This window comes from Anser cygnoides, chromosome 24, assembly GCF_040182565.1.
Source record: "Anser cygnoides isolate HZ-2024a breed goose chromosome 24, Taihu_goose_T2T_genome, whole genome shotgun sequence".
In the NCBI taxonomy this organism is placed as follows: domain Eukaryota; kingdom Metazoa; phylum Chordata; class Aves; order Anseriformes; family Anatidae; genus Anser; species Anser cygnoides.
In genome coordinates, this window is record NC_089896.1 from 4,961,879 (window position 1) to 4,978,765 (window position 16,887).

A 16,887-nucleotide genomic window follows, 5' to 3' on the forward strand; every position below is an offset into this window, starting at 1 on the left:
GTGTCCCCGGCCATGCCCAGCTTCCCGGGCGTTTAAATATTTTGGGAGAGCACCGCACCTGGGGAAGTTTCCCAAACACACTCTGCAGTTAGACGCTCGTTTCTCAGTACCTTCCTGTCTGAGCCATGGCAGCAGTGCCTCAGCAGCATCCCTGCTGCCCCCCACACCGTGGCTCTGTGCAGGCCCCCCCAAGGAAGGGCTGGTGGGCTGCGTTTTCCTTGGAGCCTCCTTCAGAAACCAGCTTCTACCTAATCCACTGACATCAATCAGACAGTCAAAGTAAAGATTAAACATGAAACCGCAGCAACCAGAACGCATTAACCCTCATGTTACAACAAATCTGCAATTTCCAACATCCCTCAGGTCCTCAGAGGCATTTAGAGATGATTTCCTGAGTTTACTATGTAATATCCTAATTACACGTAACAGCAGTTGTCAAAGTAAACTCTGCTTAGCAGACAGCATTAGTGTTCTGCAGACCATCTGGGACAGCGAAGCAGCCACGTCTCTGATCCTTCCTCTGCAGAGGTGCAGGGCGGGAGGGGCCACGTGTCCCTCCTGAAGGCACAGAGGGTCCCCAAGTGTCTCCTTCCTACTTTTTGCAACGCAGCTCTCCCAAAGGGGGCCAGGACACCGAGCCACGCACCAGGCTTCCAGGCACCATCCTGAGGTCAAACAGAAGCCCTCTGAGCACGGACGTGAGCAGGCTGCCACTGCCCAGTGCCCCTGGGGAGCCCAGCACAAAGCAAGCCACCAAGATAACCTCGCAGCTCAATTCAGCCTGCGGGCGGCGTAGCGCACAGGAAAGGCACCGCTTGTTAGGAGCACGCGACTTGAGGAGGGGATGAGAGTGGCGTTGCCATCACCACCCCACGCTTCTGCCAGCTCAGCTCAGCAGACCCTGGCCAGAACCAGCGGGGCCGGCTGGGGAAGCAGCCAGGGGGACAGAAAATGTGGGGCAGCTCGGCCAAGCGGCGCTGCCTGCGTTGCTGGGGCTGTCAGGGCTGCAGCAGGACAAGGGCCTTAATGGTTCTGCTTTGTGTCGGAGAGAGAAGGCACCAGATGCTCTCAGCAGGGAAAGATGCTCATCTGGGAAAGTGAACTCAAGGTAATTACAAAAGGAAAAAATATTGTGGTGATTAATAGGATCCCTTCACTTTGTGCCTCCGCTAGCCATGCAGAACGTGGCCGGATGGACTCTGCTGCCATAACTCTGTGGCTCCAGTGCCAGAACTATCAGACTGCTCACAGAGCTTGGGATTAGAACTCACATACAGTTTTACTTTTATGGGTTTATATTTCTCTACTCGCCTGAGGACCAAGTCCAGCCCAAATTATCCAGACCCCACTTTCAAAGCGTGTTAAATGTGCTAATTCCATCTACACAAGAAATTTGCTGCAGTAAATACTGAGAAAAGGCTGAAGGAGATGCTGGGCCAGGCTCCCACGTGGAAGCACGTTCAAAGCCACCTTCTGCAACCAGGGAAGTCCAGAGGGGCTGTGCAGATCGCAGAGGGGCTGCTCAGCCCCGGGCAGCCCCTCCATGCTGTGAGCAGCGGCCAAGAGACGGGGACCTGGGCTCGCAGCGACCCAGCGCGTGGCGGCCGCGCTCCTGGGCCCTCAGAGTCCCCTTCGGCTGCTCGCTGTCTGTGCCTCCCTCCTTTCGTTTTTGTTGTTCTCTCCTCCTAGTTTTTCATCCAGGATCTCTCATGCTAGTTTACACTGACAAAATGAGCCGTTCTGCAGCGCGATTTATGTCTTTCTTACATCACAGCCGTTACGAGGTAATATAACATTTTTTTCCCGTCAGGCTGCTTTGGGCTCAAATAGAGTCTCTAAAATATTGCCGTTACAGTTTCTTTTTCACGTGCTTTGCTCCTGACATTTCTTCTGTCTTCATATTCTCTTAAAGAACATCAAGTATTTGGTGTAATTAAGGTTCTGCAGGAATATCTCTTAACACACGGAGATGGAGAGCAAGAGATTTCATGGGGAAAATACGGGGCATATTTATTACATTCAGAAGTAATTGAAACAATATCTGCTTTGACCCCAGCAAGGCCTCTCAAATCCAACCCTCGGGAGAAAACCACAGCCAAAATAGCAAAGCCTTAATTCAGAGACATGAGTCTCCTGAACTAGGCACCAGAGTCCTCTGCTGATGCTATAATCATAGGTCAATGCCACTTAAAACTGACTTAGGGACTATTTAGAGGCAGGCAAAGGATGTATTTGATCCATCTCTCCTTGTAATCAGCCTTCTTGCTTATCCTCTCTGCTCCAGCCACCGGGGCACCGCAAGCACCCACATCGGTGGCTTCGTGGGGGTCTGTCTGGTGGCTCTGGCTGCCAGCCGTGCCGCTGGCTGTGCGCTGCCTGTCGTGAATTGTCACCTGGTCTCGGACTCACAGGGCCTTCACATCGCAGCCGAACGCCTTCTGGTGCTCACCAGGGCCGGGGCGTTACCGTTCATCTTAATTGAAACAAGGACTGGGTCATCCATAGCAGATTTCTCCGGGGATGCAATTTAGGCTCAGAAGTGTTTCGTGTTAGATCTCATCTTTAACTAAACCTTCTTTGAAATGCTCCTGTTTCCCTGCCAAAAGGAGACAAGAAAATAATCGCAGTTTTTGATGAAATATTTCTCAGCCCCTGTTTGCACCTGCAGAAGAGGGAAGCCAGCCCAAGGTGAATCCTGAAGAGCCCCCATTTATTATGGCTCCAGCTGCATGGGGTCATCGAGCTCCGCTCACTTCTTCCTTCATTACCCTCTGTTTCCTTTAATGGTCCCACTAGCTTTTCAGGCACTGAAGACTGTTGCTGCTTTGCAGTTTTCTGAATATTTCTCTGTAATTTGAGCAGCACCAGTAGGTTCTCACTCAGAGACCTTGAAGTTCTTCAGTGTGTCATCTTGTCAGGCTCATTTGATCTTACCAATTCCCTTTCCATCTCACACTCTTTCATTGGCAGCCCAAGAAAGTTTTCATCTAATTCTTGAACTCTGCCTTTATTCAATAGACAGGGCTTAGGCGCCATCCTTTATACACCTCTGGCATAAATTTACAGCAGGTTTAAAGGACTAGGCAACGCGTAAGGCCAGGTCTGAAATCAGCCTAATTTTTGTTTTCCTCTCCAATTTTCTCTTACTTTAAAAAGCATGGGGAGGCGGGCAGTCTGGATGGCAAACGAGTGAGGCTGTTAGGGTGCAGCCCGAGCCCAGCCAAACCTCCCTGGGGACACATGAGCTCCGTGCCACGATGGCTGAACGCTCATTCTCCACGTTTTGGGTTCTGCAAGAAGGTCCGCAGCGTGAGTGCGTGTGGAAAGCAGAGATCAGGGGTAATGGTTTGTTTGGGGGAGCTTTTGTGCTGGGAGGAGCATCTGAGAGCTGTTCTGTTCTCCCAATGCTTCCAACCGCCTGCCTGAGGACACCTGGGAAGTTAAGCGACAAGACATCTCCTTGAGCAGCAGCACGCCTGGCAGAGAATTGCACAGAGAAATGGCTCCTAATACAAGCTGGGGGTTGGGCTTGGAGAAAGGGCTGTTGTGAAGCTACAGGGATTTCAGAAGGAAGCGGAGATGATAATTAATGCCTGGTTCAAAAGCAATTATGCCAATTATGTTTTTAATTTAATCTGTGCAAAATTTGGGACTCTAAGAAAACGCAAACAAACAGCTCTAAAAACATTAGCATCTATCCTGATGCGCATCCTCCCTGGATCCTGGCTAGAAGAGCTGTACTCAAGGCGGTGCTCGCATGCCTGTCCCAGGCAGGATTTGCTGAGAGATGATCAGAGAAAATTCCCTCTGTTCTGCCCAAGAACTGCAGGGCTGTCTGTGAAAACATGCCCCCTGCTGAACGACTGCTCTTCCATGGTCTGAGCATTGCAGCAGCCCAAGGTGAACCCACACCGATTTCCACTGTGCCAATGCCTTGACACGCAGGATTTCTGCTTGTCAGGCCGGTGGCGAGCTCTGCTTCTCGCCCAGTGAAATCTCACAGAGATGCCCACACGCACAAGCAGAGAGCCCCTAAAACACTGCGGTTTGCCTCGGCCACGGCTGCAGAATCACTGCCGTACCTCTGCTCTGTCGGTGCAGAGACGCTGCTGGTCCCTGCGCCTTGGATCTGCCACGTGCTAGGGCTGGGGGCCACGTGCCCACAACACATCCTGCCCGCCGCTGCGTGCGCTGGTTGCTGTTGGGTGACGTGGTGCTGAGCAGGGCATCAGCAGAGACCAAAGGCTTTGGAGAAGCAACCTGAAACACTCCAAGGGCCTGGCTCCCCCCGGGTTTCCTTGCTGTCTGCAGTGTGGAACATGGGGCTTCCAGCCATGCTGGTCACTTCCAAAAATCGTGGCTGAATTTACCTTTTTCTTTAACAAGCCGCACAACTGGAGGGTCAGCGGGCCCTGCGCAGCAGCACCAGATGCATTACGGCTTTTCTCCTGGTCCGTTAGGGTCTGATGCCACTTCCTGACTAACGAGCTCTCTCCTTCCTTGTGCCACCGCAGGTTCAGCCCATACGAGTGGTACGACGCTCATCCCTGCAACCCCGGGTCGGACATCGTGGAGAATAACTTCACCCTGCTCAACAGCTTCTGGTTCGGGATGGGCGCGCTGATGCAGCAAGGTACGGTGGGTGCCTCCTCCCCGCACGCCCTGCTGCCGCGTCTCCGACACCGGCCTTTTGTTGTGGCTTTTCGAATGTAGAATTTAATTTATTTGTGACAGGAACAAGATAAAACATCTTTGTGCCTGTCAAAAGCAAGCAGCCGCTGCAAAAAGAATACCGGCGGCGCCCGCCTCGTGCCGTTGTCACAGCGCAGGGGAACGGGGCTGGCTCCGAGCAGGCACAGCCAGCACCAAGCTGCGCAAGAGGGGGTGGCTGCCGCGGGCAGCCCCGCGGTGCTCACCAAGGGAACCTCACGGTGGTCTGCAGCTCAGAAGGGCCCGGTGGCTCCATCTGCTGCTATCTGCTCACCTGGAGCTGCTTCTCCTCCACTGGAGCCACGCTGCTTTGCCTTCATGGCTTGGATGGAAGAATGGAGGGATGTGTGCGGGGCTGAGCCCTGCCTGCAGCCCCCCAGGGGAAGCATCCAAAGCATCCAAGGTTTTCTGGGCCAGGAACGCCACCAGATTTCTTCTGTGGGAGAGCGGGCTGGCACATCACCCTTTTTTAATTTTATGGTTTTTTTGGCACCTGCCTCTCTTTGTGCTTTCCGTGGGTCAAAGCCCCAGCCCAACAGCTCGCCCCACGGTGGTGGGCACAGACTCATCGCTCACCCAGCTGCAGCTGGCTGCCCGCACACAGGTGCCCCACTAACAATAATTACTATTAATGATGTGTGCACGCTTTGGCAGGTGTCAGAAGGAGCAGCTCCAGAGTCTGCCATCTGGAACACGCTGCTAGATGATGGAGAGGCGGCGTGCCCGCACGTGCACTGCTGCTGTGTGTGCAGAGCAGCACCCGCACGCCGTGCCCCGCGGAGGAACGCTGGCTGAGCCCCCCTCAGCTGCTTGAATTCCCCAAACAGCCACGTCCGACAGGCTCTGTGTGTTTCTGCTCCCGTTAATTCAAGCAATTTGCTCTAATTCAGGATCTCTGTCCTGACTGGCTCTGCTTTAAAGCCACTCTGCAGAAGACAGGGCTTCTTGCCCTCTGATCTGTCCCTGTTCTTATCCTCTTCTGGTCATTTTGGTCTTTTTTGTCATTCTGGTCATTTTATCCTCTTCTGGTCATTCTGCACACTGGGAAACGACCCAAGAGATGCAAGACGGGTCACGAGGAGCTTCTTCAGGCAGCTCTGCCTGGCCCTCACTGCAGGCAAGACCGAATGCTTCTTGTGCTGCTGGTGCACAGCACCACCACGGCAGGGACCTCCGGAACGGGACAGGGATAGGACAGCGTTCGTGCACATGGACGGGACAGAGCACACGGAGTATGGCGAGGTGCAATGAGCAGCATAAATCTGTGGGGAAGACAGCACAGGGCGAGCTTGTGAGCGGTGCTGAACGAGGAGCAAAATTCTGCTGTGATCGAATTGCAGAAAATCCAGGAACGGAAAGAAGTGGAAAATGAGAAACGCTTGTCACACTTTGATTTATCATGTCCGGGCGGTCACGGCCAAGGAGTAAAGGACCCGCAGTGCTGGCTTGACGGCGTGCACAGCGCTGGGGCTCCGCGCTCCTCCTGCTGCCGCGGCTGCAGCATGGCACAGGCTTCCCAGATCTCCTGCCCTGATGGACAGTGACAGCTCCCAGCAGGGTGGTTTAGCGAGATGAATCATCCTCTTATCAGATGCTTAGAAATGAAAAGAGCCGCATTCTTTTTAAGTCTATTCTGCATCTAAGAAGGAAAATATTTCAAAGCTAGACTGATGTCACACCTTGCAATGCATCAAAGGGCAAGAGATGGAATGGGAAAGGACCAGAATCTTGAGAAGAACTAAAGCAGCACTGAGACCCAAGGCTCCTCTGCTTCCCGGTGCCTCCTTGCTGCACTCAGATGGGAGAAAAGCTGTGCTCCATACTAAGCTTTAATGCCACGCTGCCTGAAATTGCTTTGCAAAGCCTTATCTTTGTTGCAAATTCCAGGTTGGATATATCCTCTGAATGCAGTTGTTTTAAACCCAGAGCTCTTTTCTGGCTTTAAAAGGTGTCTTGGGTGATTACAAAAATAGCACAACCCATTTAGTCCTTCATGTCTGCTCAATAAAAGTCATTCCAGACCTGTTATACACCTTTTATGCTGCAACATCTCCAGCTTCCCTACTTCTAACCACTATTCAAAGCACTGGACCCTGATAGTTCCTTTCTCTCACTGTTTGATTTTTTTTTAAATCATGTGTATTTGAACACACTCCCTAGAGTGAGTCCTTTGAGAAGTAATCCATATAAAAGCAAAGCACTTTTTAAATGGCTGGACAAAACACTCATAAAAGTTCATAAATGGCTTGCTATTTAAATCTCATAAAAGCTGCCTAGTTAATTACTTCAGTTTGAATGTTTCCTGTAAATTGTGCACTGTACCCAAGGTCAGCAATAAAGGGAGAGGGTTTTTCTGTGAATGCTACAAAAAAAACCCACTGATTTCCTTGCATGCAAGATGTCTGGATAATTTGCCTCGAAAACAGTTGGTTTTAATTGCATCGCTGTTACAGTCTGACAGTGAAACCTAATCCTTCATCTATACATATGTATATAATGTACGCACGTATATATAAAACGCGTCCTTTCTCGCTTTTGTTTCCTCTCCCCTCCCACTCCCTCTCCCACCCCAGGCTCGGAGCTGATGCCCAAAGCTCTATCTACACGGATCATTGGTGGCATATGGTGGTTCTTCACCCTAATTATCATCTCGTCCTACACGGCCAACCTTGCCGCCTTCCTGACGGTGGAGAGGATGGAATCCCCCATCGACTCGGCAGACGACTTGGCAAAGCAGACAAAAATAGAGTACGGAGCAGTGAAGGATGGAGCTACCATGACCTTCTTCAAGGTGAGACCCGGCACAGGCTTTCCACCACCCTGGCAGAGACGCAGCCCTGCCCAGCCAACAGGAGCGAGAACAAGACCCAGAGACAAAAAGCCTCTTAAGCCATCACTGCTCCTCTGTACGAGCAGGTTGCTTCTGTCTCGCATCTTTGTTAAGACCTCGACCCGTCAGCTTAGCTTGCCTAGATTCACATCACAGCTAAATCCCCCCCTTCCAGTTGCTGACTGAGGCCACAATTATAAAATCACATTGATTTTACAGCTCTGGGGACTGTACCCAGTGTTCACTCAGACACCCAAATATGAAGCACACATTAGGCAGAACACGACGGGTGTATCTTACATTAAAGCCCTGCAGAAAACTCTTCCATTCCTTAGGCATCGCCCCTGTTTTCCCATCCCACCCACTGCCATTCCTGCCTTGTGTCTGCACTAACCACTGCACAGAGCCCCCGCGGCTGCCCGGCCAGCCTGCAGGGGCAGAGAACAAACAAAAACTCAGCCTGGACACATGCTGCAAAGGGCCTGGTGTTTTTTACAGCTGAAATTATCTTTCCTGTCCTTCAGGTATCCACATTAACGTAGTCAGGTTTTATTAATCTCTGATTCCGATGCGAGGTAACACCACCAATGCATCAGAACCAAACTACATTTATTTCTTCTGTTTAAAGTGAGGTTTCCGAATTTAGTCAACACTGCAGAGGAAGGTGCTAAGGACACTCATCATTTCACTAGTGCCTGAAAAACGGAAAGAAACTGAAAGTTAAAGAGACCTTTGAAACCACAGCTGGCCTGTAAAAACACACTTTTCAAAAAGAGAGAGAAAAAAGGACTAGAATTGAGGGGTGATTAACCTAAGCAATGAGCACCCTGGCTTGCAGAGGAATTTAGGTTTAAAGCAAGGCAAGGCTCACGGCGTGCAGCCTGGGAGGGCCCTGAGCAGCCCCTGGGGAACTCTTCTTGGCCATGACTCGGTTAAGGAGTCACGCTCCTTTCCAAGTCTCCATGCTTATTTTGACAGGCAGCAACACAGCCTGGTAAAGCCGCATGGAGGGTTTTGTTTGGTTTGATCTTTAATTAATCTGGGAAATGCAAATATTGCAGGGAATAGCAGGCTGCTGCTTGCTTGCCGCAGCAGAGCAGGGGCACCACGTTTGTCTGCGGCAGGGCCAGCTGCCTCACGCTGCCGTCCAAGCCCACAGCAGCTGTAGGAGGAGGCTGACTTTTACTGGTGTGCTTTAACTACCCTTTCCAATAAGAGTTTTATATGGAAATAAAAGGAAACTCTATCTTTTTTTTTAAATCATCAAGGCCATAGCATCTTTATTGCTTCCTATCATTATCCATCAGAATAATTCCTCGGGCTCCTAACGGGCATTTGGCAGGGTTTATTGACGCAGTGTATTTTCCTTTTGCTGTTTTATTATTATTGCTGTTTGGAGATGAATTATCAGGGATGTCCCCTCTGACAAGCGTTCAATTACTGGTGCAGTGGGAGCGCTCGTGTGGGATGCCATGCTCACTTGCCCTTTGTGCACAGGAAATAGGGGAGAGCAATTTAAGGCCTCGATGAGTGTCCCCCCACCCCACAGCAAGTCCTTGGTGAAATCAAGGGAGAAATCCTGCGGCGGGTTCGGCGAAGCTGCTTGGCTGGCATCACACTCTCAGGGACGTCCCCCAGGAGCACGAAGGTCCAGGAGGGTGCAGGGCAGTGACCGACCTCGTGCTCTGTGTCAGAGAAACCCTGGTGGAAAGCATGGTCCCAAAATGCTGAACGGTTCTGCTGCCTAGTGTTGGGCTGGTGAAGGGCTCATGCCGAGCCCACCGCGTCCCTGCAGAAGTTCTCTCGTGGGCCAAGCCAGGTCCGTGTCCGTGGGTGTGCCAACACGGCCCCACGGGCTCGCCTGTGCGGCCCCACCACCTACGGCAAACGGGAAGCAGAAGCCAGCCTTTTCCTAGCTGCACTGGCAGACTTCGACTTCATGAAAAGAACTTTTGAGAAGCTATTTCTTCCCTGGCAATGCAGATTGAGTTACAGGAATAAACAGATCAATTAATTTAGGAGCAGCATCTAGCTTTCATGGCAAATCATGCCAGAAATCCTTCATATCTTGCAGGAGATGCTCTCTCGCTCTCAACAAATGCTGGGTTTAATGTGTCGTTTGGCGTACGGGTGTGAGAGTGTGTGGATGTGTGTACATATATATTCACTTGTACAGAAATGTTAAATCCTCAAGAGTAAGTATCTTCCGTCAGTGAAAATCAATTTATTTTTTCATACAGGCTGGAATTGAAAATCGTAAGCCTGAAAGTTACTTTCTTGCCAATTTCACTGATAAAAAAGCATATATGTCTTGGCAAGATGCCTTATATTGGCTCCTCTAAACTATTCCATTAATTTATTTGGGTGACTGGTCTTGAAGCATTGGTTATTAAAGACAGCTTCTGAGCTGTGACTCTAAAGAATGACTTTGGAGGCGTTCTCGGTGCTCGTTGCATTTGCTGCATTCCGAGGGGCTGGTACTCAGCTTTTCCTACACGCGTTCCATTTAGCGCCAAGGCAGGGGCTGATTAAGGTGCCGTCTCAAGGACCAGATTCGGACGTTATTTACCCTGGCCAAAACTCAGACGAGTCAGTGGGAGAGATGCAAGCAGGATAGAGACACAGCCCCCTGGTGCAAACCCCGGAGGCGCTGATTAACAGCTTTCAGCCGCCGCCTCCGCTTATTAGCAATAATCTCCGTTATTCCCAGCGCTGGGGAGCTCACGATGGAACTGCTCTCGGGGGATTCATCTCAGAGCCATGCTGCGGGTTCCCTTCATCCACCCTGGGCAGCAAAGAGAGGATCCCATGGGGCAGGGGAGCCAGGGCTTCCTGCGGGGGCTCGCTGCCTGCCACCACCTCACCTCCTTGTACGCAGCCCACAGCAGCACGCGTTGCTTCCATCAAGAAGAAATGTGCACCTAGCCACCGCACCGCAAATACCAGTTCAAACCAGTAACAAACCCCAGAGAGGATTTTTTTTGGGTAGATGACAAGCCATAAAATCAGAGGTCCTGCAAAATAAAACGTCCATAAAAAGCCCAGCGACATCAACACAATTTATGTGCATTCCTTACTGACAATTAATTTACTGCTAATGAATTATTGTGCCTAATGAAGATGGTTTTGCCTATCTGAACGGTATGTTCCCAGGTGCCGTCATCCACGTTCCCATAAATAAACGGCCACTTCTGAAGTACGGCTGAAGAGCTGAGGAGGGAAGGGAGGAAGGAGCAACTTCTCTCCCTGATAAGCACAAAACAGATCGTGGCTGCAGCTTGTGGAAGGATCTGGGAGCTGGAGCACCACACGCTCCCCGGGGTTGCTCATGCAATTTTTGACTGATGACTGCTCTCACGATGACTGGCAATTGCTCCTAAATTGGACTTTTAACAAATAGCCGGGTCCATCAACCTGCTAGTCCTGCGCCGAGAATTACAGCTGGTGGATCTGTACTTGGGAAAGGAGCGCTCTTATCTCCCGTTAGCCAAGTTAAAGAAACGAATGGGAAATAAATTCCTGGTGAGGAGGCGGTGGCAGGTTTCAGACAACGGGGAGAGCCTGCATCGCCTCGCCTTCTCCGCGGGTTCAACATGCCCTTGCCAACACCAGCAACCTCGTCCTTCTCTCCGGGAAAGATGAGGCCACAGAAAGCAGTGGCACCTGCTGCGGGGAGACACAAGGCCACGACGAGGACGGGAATTGCTAGGGCACGGTGTGCTCATCACTAGCTCTGCGGTGCCACGAGCAGCTCTCGCTGTAGGGAGGCTCCTGCCCCAGCCCACGCACCCTGAGCAGTGCCGGAGCCGCAAAAGCAGCGCTCGTCTTGGCGTCCTGGAACACAATTAAGTCCTTGGAGCAGGTCAAAGGGAGTGAGTTAAGATGAGAAAAGTGTTTTTTCTGTTCCAGGGAGCCCTGTCTCATGTAATTTAAGTCGCCTGAAGAGCTACAATGCCTCATGCAAGTCCTATTAGCTTCACTAAATGCAGCCTATTGATTTTTTGCCAGTTTATTTTGCTCTGTGCTTTAAACTGGGAGAACACTGATGTTGTTTAAGAGCCCTGTGTCAACACCCGAGGAGCATTAAACGCAGGAAGAGAAAGAGCAAAAGGGAGAGCCAGTGAACCCAGAGGCCTCTGATCCGAACTATATAAATGTTAAACAAGTCGTTATCAGCAAGTCGAGTACGCTATTCATTTCAATTACCCATCGTAATGCACAGATATTTAATAATCCTTTTGGAGGCTACATTTCTTGCTGCTCTTTGAGGCTTGATAGATGCCACAAATCTACCTTACAGGCACTGGACCGGATTTTCGAGTGAGGGAGATTATCCTGCCTCTTGAATGCAGTTTGCTCCAGAGCTGCAGGTTCATCAAGTGGATTATAGCAAGTATGAATTTTAACCAGCAAGAAACGGGTCCATAATAGTACGTTTGTTAAACACACTGAGAAAAGGAGGTGGATAGGCAAAGCATTTGGAATATATCAAGCATGATGAGGGACTATTTTGGTTAGTTAATTTACCCTTTTTTCTAGTGTTTTATCAAAATAACCTATGCTGGCATATTTTGGATCATATTGAAAAAACGAGGGGGAGCAGTGGCAGCAGGGGATGGGCCAGGGCTCCACGTCCTGCTTCTTTATGGAAGGCCACAGACCTGAAACAGGGAGAAACAACGGCTAGAACAAAGTGCAGCTTCTGCCACAGCAACTCCTGCAGCTGCAGGTGAGCCGCTAGCCTCAGTCGCAGCAAAGCAGAGACTTACCGGCAGCTTCAGGCTCCTGCTAAGGGCTGTTGTGGATGTTTTGGCTGACTAAACTGGCCTCTAAAAACTAAGAAGGCAAAGATAAATCTAGGAAAAATAAGAAAGTAGGTAAAAAGAACAGCACCTAAGGGAGCAGGCAGCAGCATGACCACCAGCCTCACTATCCAAGTGCTCTTCCCAAGCCCAGCCAGCCGTGCAGAGCTGCGCTCTCCCACTGACCGCGGCAGGAGGCACTTTGCGAGAAAGCTAACGTGCCTCTTCCAGGGCAGGTGAAGTCTCCAGCGACAGCCTACACAGGGACAATTCAGAAGGTGGCCATAGATAAATGCTACATGCAACGTGTTATGGAAAGATACAAAATAACCATATTCTCACCCAACACATTTCTAGGAGAAAAAAACATTCATATGAGCAGCAAGCTAGACAACACATTCCCCCTTTTCTAACACAATGCCTACTGATAGTGGAAGAATATCCACATTTATTTTTAGCTGTAAGACAATCTTCTTGAATATTTCTAAGCCTCTGTTTACGTGGATATGTTAAATTTGTTTGGCAGTTGCACATATCTCAGAGGAGACATGTTTCCTTGTGATGCTTGGGGAAAGACAGAAATATAATAGAGTGTGTGAGAGGGAGAAAAACATGCCCTCTGAAATGTTCCCTGTCTTCTCTCATTGTGCAGAAACATTACAGCATAAACAAAATTCTGGTTAGGAAACTAATACATTCAAGCAGATATACTGATAGCCTGTCACACCAGCAGTTCTGCAGGGCATCACGGCAGGGCCTTGCTGAAGCAGAGGAATAGTTCAGTTCCACCTACAGCTCCTGGTCTGCGGAGCTGTGACTCTTTTTTACTAAGCATTTATTTGCATAAGGTGAAGTGTGCTGGAATCTGTCTCTTTTAATGGCAATTTGATGCCACACAATAGTGGGCAGAAAACTTAAGAGATATTTAAGACATGGCAAACTGGCAATAGTCCCATTAGGGAGCCTGTTCTCAAACTGGAATTTATCTATTTATTGTAAAAACACCATTTTTTTGCAGTGAATAGGCTATTAATTAGTATTTTGGGGATGGGGGGTATTGTTTTTCCAGAAATCCAAAATTTCCACATTTGAAAAAATGTGGGCCTTCATGAGCAGCAAACCCACGGCACTGGTTAAAAGCAACGAGGAAGGCATCCAGCGAACCCTCACGGCCGACTACGCCCTGCTGATGGAGTCGACCACCATCGAGTACATCACCCAGAGGAACTGCAACCTGACTCAGATCGGGGGGCTCATCGACTCCAAAGGCTACGGCATTGGGACTCCCATGGGTAAGGGGCACTGGGGGGTTCTGTAGGTAGCCCAGGAGGGGGGCTGGTCACCAGACATACGACGGATGGGATCACATAACCCACTCCCAACTGTCCATTTCCAAATACCAAAGCTTACACTGTCTGCCAGCTGAAGGGAGGTCTGAACAGCCCTCCCAACAGATGCAGTCCCTACTTCGTGTAGTTTTTGTCTAACTTTCCCATCCGTGTGTAATGGCATTCCCCCTCCCCAGGCTCCCCGTACCGGGACAAGATCACCATCGCCATCCTCCAGCTGCAGGAGGAGGACAAGCTGCACGTGATGAAGGAGAAGTGGTGGCGGGGCAACGGCTGCCCTGAGGATGAGAACAAGGAGGCCAGCGCTCTGGGCATCCAAAACATCGGTGGGATTTTCATCGTTTTGGCAGCAGGCCTGGTGCTCTCAGTCTTCGTGGCCATGGTGGAGTTCATCTACAAGCTGCGCAAAACGGCAGAGCGCGAGCAGGTACCGATCCCCTCCGTTTCCCTGCACCACCACTAGCCCAGCACTGAGGGTTTTGCACTGCGACCTCGGGGACGGGCAGGGAGATTGGCAGAGGGACTCTGACCCTGCCCGGGGGGCACAGAGCCTGGAGCCCCCTCCCTGTGCCCACACCCCACGAGTGCCATTCCCCAAGGCTCACTGCCTGCCCTGCCTGCAGAGGCTGGTTAGTGCTGGTGGAACAAGATGACTTCTTTTGGGGTTTTCCCTCTTTCCTGCGTGTCATGGTACAGTAACTGGAGAGTGCATTCACATGCACGACCAGAAAGCAAAGCAAACTGGACTGGATAGGTAAAGGAAACCTGCCCCCTAGCAAGCCCGCAGGATTTGCTAGCCCTGACTCACAAACCCACCAGACCCCCGGCAGCCAGCCAGCAGGTACCACCCAGAGCACCGGCACTCCAACAGTCACCTCCAGCTCTGCTTTCTGCACGGTTTAGCATGTCAAAGGCACAGCTCTTCCCAAAGCAGAGAGGGTCAACCAGAGGCCCACTGAAGTCCCACCAAGCACAGCCGATGCCTTAAACGCAGCCCAAACCTGGCAATTGTCCACTGCAGAGCCTAGTTTCAGCAGCCTCCTGCTCAGGCAGAGGCGAGTGGCACATTCTGGGTTGGTAACGGTACTTTTCGTCCGGTAACGGTGCTTTCTGTCCCCGCTTCTCCCCAGCGCTCCTTCTGCAGCGCCATGGCTGATGAGATCCGGCTGTCGCTCACCTGCCAGCGGCGGGTCAAGCACAAGCCCCAGCCCCCCGTCATGGTGAAGACGGACGCCGTGATCAACATGCACACCTTCAACGACCGACGGCTGCCAGGGAAGGACAACATGACCTGCAACACTGGATTGACACCCGTGTTTCCCTAGGGAATGGGACCTGGGGGGCGGGAGGGAAGGAATCGTGTCAGTCAAAGCTGGATGCACTCTTAACTAGGGAAGAAAGGATTAAAAAAAAAAAAAGAAAAAAAAAAGAGAAAAAAAAAGCTTGGTTTGGTTCATTTCAAGATCAAGGCCTTTAAAACACAGCTGCATCAATCACCGGCACAGAAGCACCAACTGCAGAGCACGGACTGTGACATGGGTCCTGGGGCTTTTCCGTTATTTTCCATTTTTGTTATTTTCCGTTCCTTATTTTTTTACAGCTTAGATCCTACAGGCCTCATGGAGTCCAAACACACTACCATCCAGGAGTCTGATGTTTACATACCGAAAACACACGGAGGCAAAAACGAATTGAGCCAAACTGACCCTCGGTGGGTAACGAGGAGCCCCTGAGCAAGGCTTCTTTAGCATGGCAATAAAAAGAAACACTTTGCCCCTCCGGGTGTGGAGTGAGCAACGGTCCGAGTGAGCACCCATCCCAAAGTGACGGACACAACACATTTAGGGCACGCTGGCCAGGAACGAGGAAAGCGCCTGCGAAGCTCTGCGATGCTCTCAGGCTGCACCGTACAACGACGCAGCTCGTGGTGGCTCTTTGCCCCCCAGCCGTGCTGGCTGGAGTCACCACAGCACGAAGTCCACGTGGGGGCCTGGAGGGAGAAGGCAACCGAAATGTTCATCAGTAGACCTGAGACAGCTGACCCCGAAGGGGAGAGCAAGCTCGAGTGACCAGAGTCCTGGCCAAGAACAGGACCGCGTGCATGGGGACTGTGCCACCTCCGAGTGCAAGCGCCCCAACGCCAGCCCACGGTGACACTGCGGCTCCGTCACGCTCACACTCAGACCAGGAGAGGACAGTACGCGTGGTTTAGGACTAAATGCTCCACGTGGCACCAGAGACCTGAGAGGCAAAGCCTCAGCCTGCAGGGCCGGGGCTGGCCTGGGACAAACAGCACTGTGTGAGCCAAACCTGACACCCCCTCGCCCTGCCCTGGTGACCCGCAGCCCTGCTGGCAGCATCTCCACGCCATTTACACAAACACGCTAACATCTTTCGAAGAAATCTTCCCCAGACTGTGTTCTTATTTTCAGGTTGCTCAATTCAGGAGGCTGGTCCTGCGGATCATCTCGTCAGAATTACCAAAGACCCCTCTGCTGACCGAACGCACCGCCCGAGTGACGCCGCGCCACTCCGTCCCTCCGCGGATGAGTTTCTCCCCGGCCATCTGCTAAACAAAACCAACAGAAACGGCCCTGCCCATGGAAACCCGGAACATCCCGAGGAGTACTGCAAGGTGCTTAAAAGCTCTGGTTAAAAAACACGGGCGTTGATGAGAAGAGCAACCTCTTTCCCTGGCAGACGTGACGGCGCCCTGCTGCTGGACACCCCCACTCCCCGAGCCACGAGGCTTTCTGCAGGGTTTGTCTGGGCCCAAAGGGACAAACCTGCTGCAGCCCAGTTGAGAGGTTTTTCCCACCTGTTTCTTTCTCAGTCTCAGTTATATGAAGGTTATCTTTGGAGCTGATCAGAATTAGCAAATTAGCTGAAGGGGAGATCTCTGCTTCCTCCCCCCCCCCCCATCACAGACCATAATTTGTCCTTATTTTGTCTTTCCATGATGTGAAGAAGCAACACAGTGACCCGAAACAAAAAAGCTAGATTTGTCATATTTTGACTCACATAAAGATATGCAAAGAATTTACGTTTATTTTCACCTTTTCATAGAAACCATGAAAAATCAGAGTTGAAAGCTGCCAACTCAACGCGCATCATCATCTTCACAGTTTGCTGACCAAACACCTACAGCAGAGGACGGACTGGGAAACGTGGCTGTTTCCCAAAGCTAATGACATAT

The 16,887-nt window shown here is 51.1% G+C and overlaps 1 protein-coding gene and 1 long non-coding RNA gene across 2 annotated transcripts in view; one reads left to right on the plus strand and one right to left on the minus strand.

Moving 5' to 3' along the window:
- GRIK3 (glutamate ionotropic receptor kainate type subunit 3) overlaps nt 1–16,609 on the plus strand; it is a 108,052-nt gene extending 91,443 nt beyond the window's left edge. Inside the window, exons 12-16 of the mRNA XM_066982496.1 lie at nt 4,515–4,633; nt 7,284–7,501; nt 13,412–13,634; nt 13,868–14,118; nt 14,822–16,609. Coding sequence (XP_066838597.1) covers nt 4,515–4,633; nt 7,284–7,501; nt 13,412–13,634; nt 13,868–14,118; nt 14,822–15,016 — 1,006 coding nt within the window. The 3' untranslated portion in view covers nt 15,017–16,609. The remainder of the gene's footprint in view (nt 1–4,514; nt 4,634–7,283; nt 7,502–13,411; nt 13,635–13,867; nt 14,119–14,821) is intronic.
- On the minus strand, nt 11,782–14,809 carry LOC106038011 (uncharacterized). Its single transcript, XR_007166698.2, has 4 exons — nt 14,693–14,809; nt 13,879–14,091; nt 12,310–12,396; nt 11,782–12,201 (listed from the first exon to the last, which is right to left on the minus strand). It is a non-coding gene; the product is annotated as an uncharacterized lncRNA (long non-coding RNA).
- Nucleotides 16,610–16,887: the final 278 nt, after the last annotated feature.